Source organism: Mirounga leonina, unplaced genomic scaffold (assembly GCF_011800145.1).
Source record: "Mirounga leonina isolate KUSES-001 unplaced genomic scaffold, KU_Mleo_1.0 Mir_200, whole genome shotgun sequence".
In the NCBI taxonomy this organism is placed as follows: Eukaryota; Metazoa; Chordata; class Mammalia; order Carnivora; family Phocidae; genus Mirounga; species Mirounga leonina.
Genome location: NW_023270503.1, coordinates 16,259,096 through 16,262,552, shown reverse-complemented (window position 1 = coordinate 16,262,552; position 3,457 = coordinate 16,259,096). Strand labels below are relative to the sequence as shown.

The window sequence follows — 3,457 nt, the reverse complement described above, 5'->3', positions numbered from 1 at the left end:
ACGCGCCCCTGCAGCTCGGCCACTCAGGGTGCAGGACCCGGCCAAGGAGGAGGAGGAGGGTGAGGAGCGGACCCCCCTCGTGGGCCCGAGTAACAGACGTGCAGGAGTGCTTCCTAGGAATTACATCACGCTGCGCAACGCTGCGGCTCTCGGACTCCTCCTGCTCAGTGTGTGTGTGTCTGTGTGTGTCTGTGTGTGTGTGTCTGTGGTGTGTGTCTGTGGTGTGTGTGTGTCTGTGTGTGTGTGTGTGTGTGTGTACGGGCTGGGGGGAGGGGACTTAGACCAAGCTTGGGAGAGAGGAAGGCGAGACGCGCCCGGGGGAAAAATCTCCATGCACATGGAGAAATTCCTTGCGCCGGACTGCACGGAGAAACGAGCCCCCAGCACCTCCCCGCTGCTCCCCTCCCCGTGCAAAGCACCCAGCTAGTGAGAACCCTCACAGCCCCACCTCGAGCACCCCCCAAAACCGGCCCTGCACCCTCCAGCCCGGCTCCAGCGCCGCCGCGAGCTTTCCCCAGGACTGGCCCTGGCGGGGCGCCTAGAGCCCCAGTTGCATTGCTCCAGGAGAAAGGAGGGGGGCGGTGCATTTTGCAGGAGGAGGAGAAGGGGGGTGGGTGGTGGGGGAGAGAGAAAATTGCGCGGAGACCTGCCAAGCGCCACCGCCGCCGCCACCGCCGCTGCCGCCGCCGCCGCCGCCGCCGCCGCCGCCGCCGCCTGTGAGCTCCGGCGGGCAGCCGGACTGTCGGCTTCCCGGGGCATCTGGGTCCGGCGGGGCACAGCCCTGGGCGCTGCCGAGGCCGCCGCCGCGGCGAGTGCAGGCGGCTTCCCCCCGGAGCCTGTGCCGCTCCAGCTCCTCGGGGGTGGAGAAGTGGGGGGTGGGGTTGTTGTTTGGGGGGAAGAAGGGGGAGGGGGCAACGCCGAGAGAGTCAGTGGTTTCCATGGTGATGGAGCTGAAAGTGCAGGAAATTTAAAGGCTTGGACCCTGCGAGACAGACAAACCGGTGCCAACGTGCGCGGACGCCGCCGCCGCCGCCGCCGCTGGAGTCCGCCGGGCAGAGCCGGCCGCGGAGCCCCGAGCAGGCGGAGGGAAGTGCCCCTAGGACCCGCTGGGCCAGCGGCGCTGCACAGAGCGGCAGGACGACGAGCAGCGAGAGGAGGAGGAGGGGAGAGCGGCTCGTCCACGCGCCCTGCACCGCCGCCGGCCCGGGAAGGCAGCGAGGAGCCGGCGCCCCCCGCGCCCGCCGTCGCCCTGGAGTAATTTCGGATGCCGCGCCGCGGCCGCCTGCCCCAATAGCCCCGGGAGAGGAGTTGCGGCCAACTCGTGTGCCTTCTTTCCGCCCCGGTGGGAGCCGGCGCTGCGCGAAGGGCTCTCCCGGCGACTCATGCTGCCGGCCCTGCGCCTGCCCCGCCTCGGGTGAGCCGCCTCCGGAGAGACGGGGGAGCGCGGCGGCGCCGCGGGCTCGGCGTGCTCTCCTCCGGGGACGCGGGACGAAGCAGCAGCCCCGGGCGCGCGCCGGAGGCATGGAGCGCTGCCCCAGCCTGGGGGTCACCCTCTACGCCCTGGTGGTGGTCCTGGGGCTGCGGGCGGCACCGGCCGGAGGCCAGCACTATCTCCACATCCGCCCGGCTCCCAGCGACAACCTGCCCCTGGTGGACCTCATCGAACACCCGGACCCTATCTTTGACCCCAAAGAGAAGGATCTGAACGAGACGCTGTTGCGCTCGCTGCTCGGGGGCCACTACGACCCGGGCTTCATGGCCACCTCGCCCCCCGAGGACCGGCCCGGCGGGGGCGGGGGGGCGGCCGGGGGCGCCGAGGACCTGGCCGAGCTGGACCAGCTGCTGCGGCAGCGGCCGTCGGGGGCCATGCCGAGCGAGATCAAAGGGCTGGAGTTCTCCGAGGGCTTGGCCCCGGGCAAGAAGCAGCGCCTGAGCAAGAAGCTGCGGAGGAAGTTACAGATGTGGCTGTGGTCGCAGACCTTCTGCCCGGTGTTGTACGCGTGGAACGACCTGGGCAGCCGCTTTTGGCCGCGCTACGTGAAGGTGGGCAGCTGCTTCAGTAAGCGCTCGTGCTCCGTGCCCGAGGGCATGGTGTGCAAGCCGTCCAAGTCCGTGCACCTCACGGTGCTGCGGTGGCGCTGTCAGCGGCGCGGGGGCCAGCGCTGCGGCTGGATTCCCATCCAGTACCCCATCATTTCCGAGTGCAAGTGCTCATGCTAGAACTCGGGGTCCCCTTCCCGCACCCGGACAATTGATGGAACCCCACCGACGCCCTCCCCCCGCCCCCCGCACCGTCTCCAACCAGTTCCACCACCCTCTCGCGAGGGGATTCAATGAACTTTTTTTTTTTTTTTTTCTGGCTACAGAGACCTAGCTTTCTGGTTCATGTAATGCACTGTTTAACTGTGTAGGAATGTATATGTGTGTGTATATACGGTCCCAGTTTTAATTTACTTATTAAAAGGTCAGTATTATACGTTAAAAGTTACCGGCTTCTACTGTATTTTTAAAAAAAAAATAGCAAAAGGAAAAAAAAGAACAGAGCAAAGAGAGACTTATTCTGGTTGTCGCTAATAATGTTAACCTGCTATTTATATTCCAGTGCCCTTCGCATGGCGAAGCAGGGGGGGAAAGTTATTTTTTCTTAAAGTACAAAGAGAGGGGAGAACTTTTGTAGAAGGACTTTTAAAAAGCTATTTTCCATTCTTCGGAAAGTGTTTTGGTTTTCCTTGGACCTCGAAGAAGCTATAGAGTTCAATGTTATTTTACAGTTATTGTAAATATAGAGAACAAATGGAATGACTAATCATTGTAAATTAAGAGTATCTGCTATTTATTCTTTATAATATCCCGTGTAGTAAATGAGAAAGAAGTGCAGAGCAGGATTAAAGAAAACCACTAAAATCGACTGCGCTCGACACTGCGATTCTCTGTGTTGGTGATTGATGGGGGGTGTGGGGGCTGGAGGGGGCGGGTAGGGGTGCCGCTGTGCTTACGATGCCTGTTGGGAGAAGGGGCTCATCCCCTCTTCTGGTGTGATGGAGGTGACCGCTCAGTTTTTCATTGGGGGGGGGCGGGTTATTCTCAAACCCCTCACTCGAGCATCACGTGGCCTCCGCCCAGTCTCCCAGCTTTTTCTCCCTATGTCACCGAAGCTCGGGCCCGTCCTGACCTCGACACCCAGCCGGCCCCCTGGAGCTGACCCCAGGCTGGGCCGAGGGGCGGGGGGGTGGGGGTGGGGGGGAGGGTGGGCGGCCGCTTTGTCCTGCCTGACAGGCCCTTCACAATGGGGACACGTGTCTTTCACACCTACCCTGGGGGCGGAGTGCCGCTGAAACTTGACCCCCGAGGAATGGGGGGGGGAGATCAGAGCGCGCCCACCCAGATCCCGCCACCCCTCCCGCCTCGCACCGCCCCCCCATCAATAACCAGCCCATGTTAACCCTTTGCACGCCTG

The 3,457-nt window shown here is 63.1% G+C and overlaps 1 protein-coding gene across 1 annotated transcript; it reads left to right on the top strand.

The window, feature by feature from the left end:
- Window positions 1-938: 938 nt before the first annotated feature.
- NOG (noggin) lies at window positions 939-2,902 on the top strand. The gene has a single exon (XM_035027375.1). It carries the CDS (start codon window positions 1,522-1,524, stop codon window positions 2,218-2,220), a length of 699 nt encoding a protein of 232 aa, XP_034883266.1. The 5' UTR covers window positions 939-1,521; the 3' UTR covers window positions 2,221-2,902.
- Window positions 2,903-3,457: the final 555 nt, after the last annotated feature.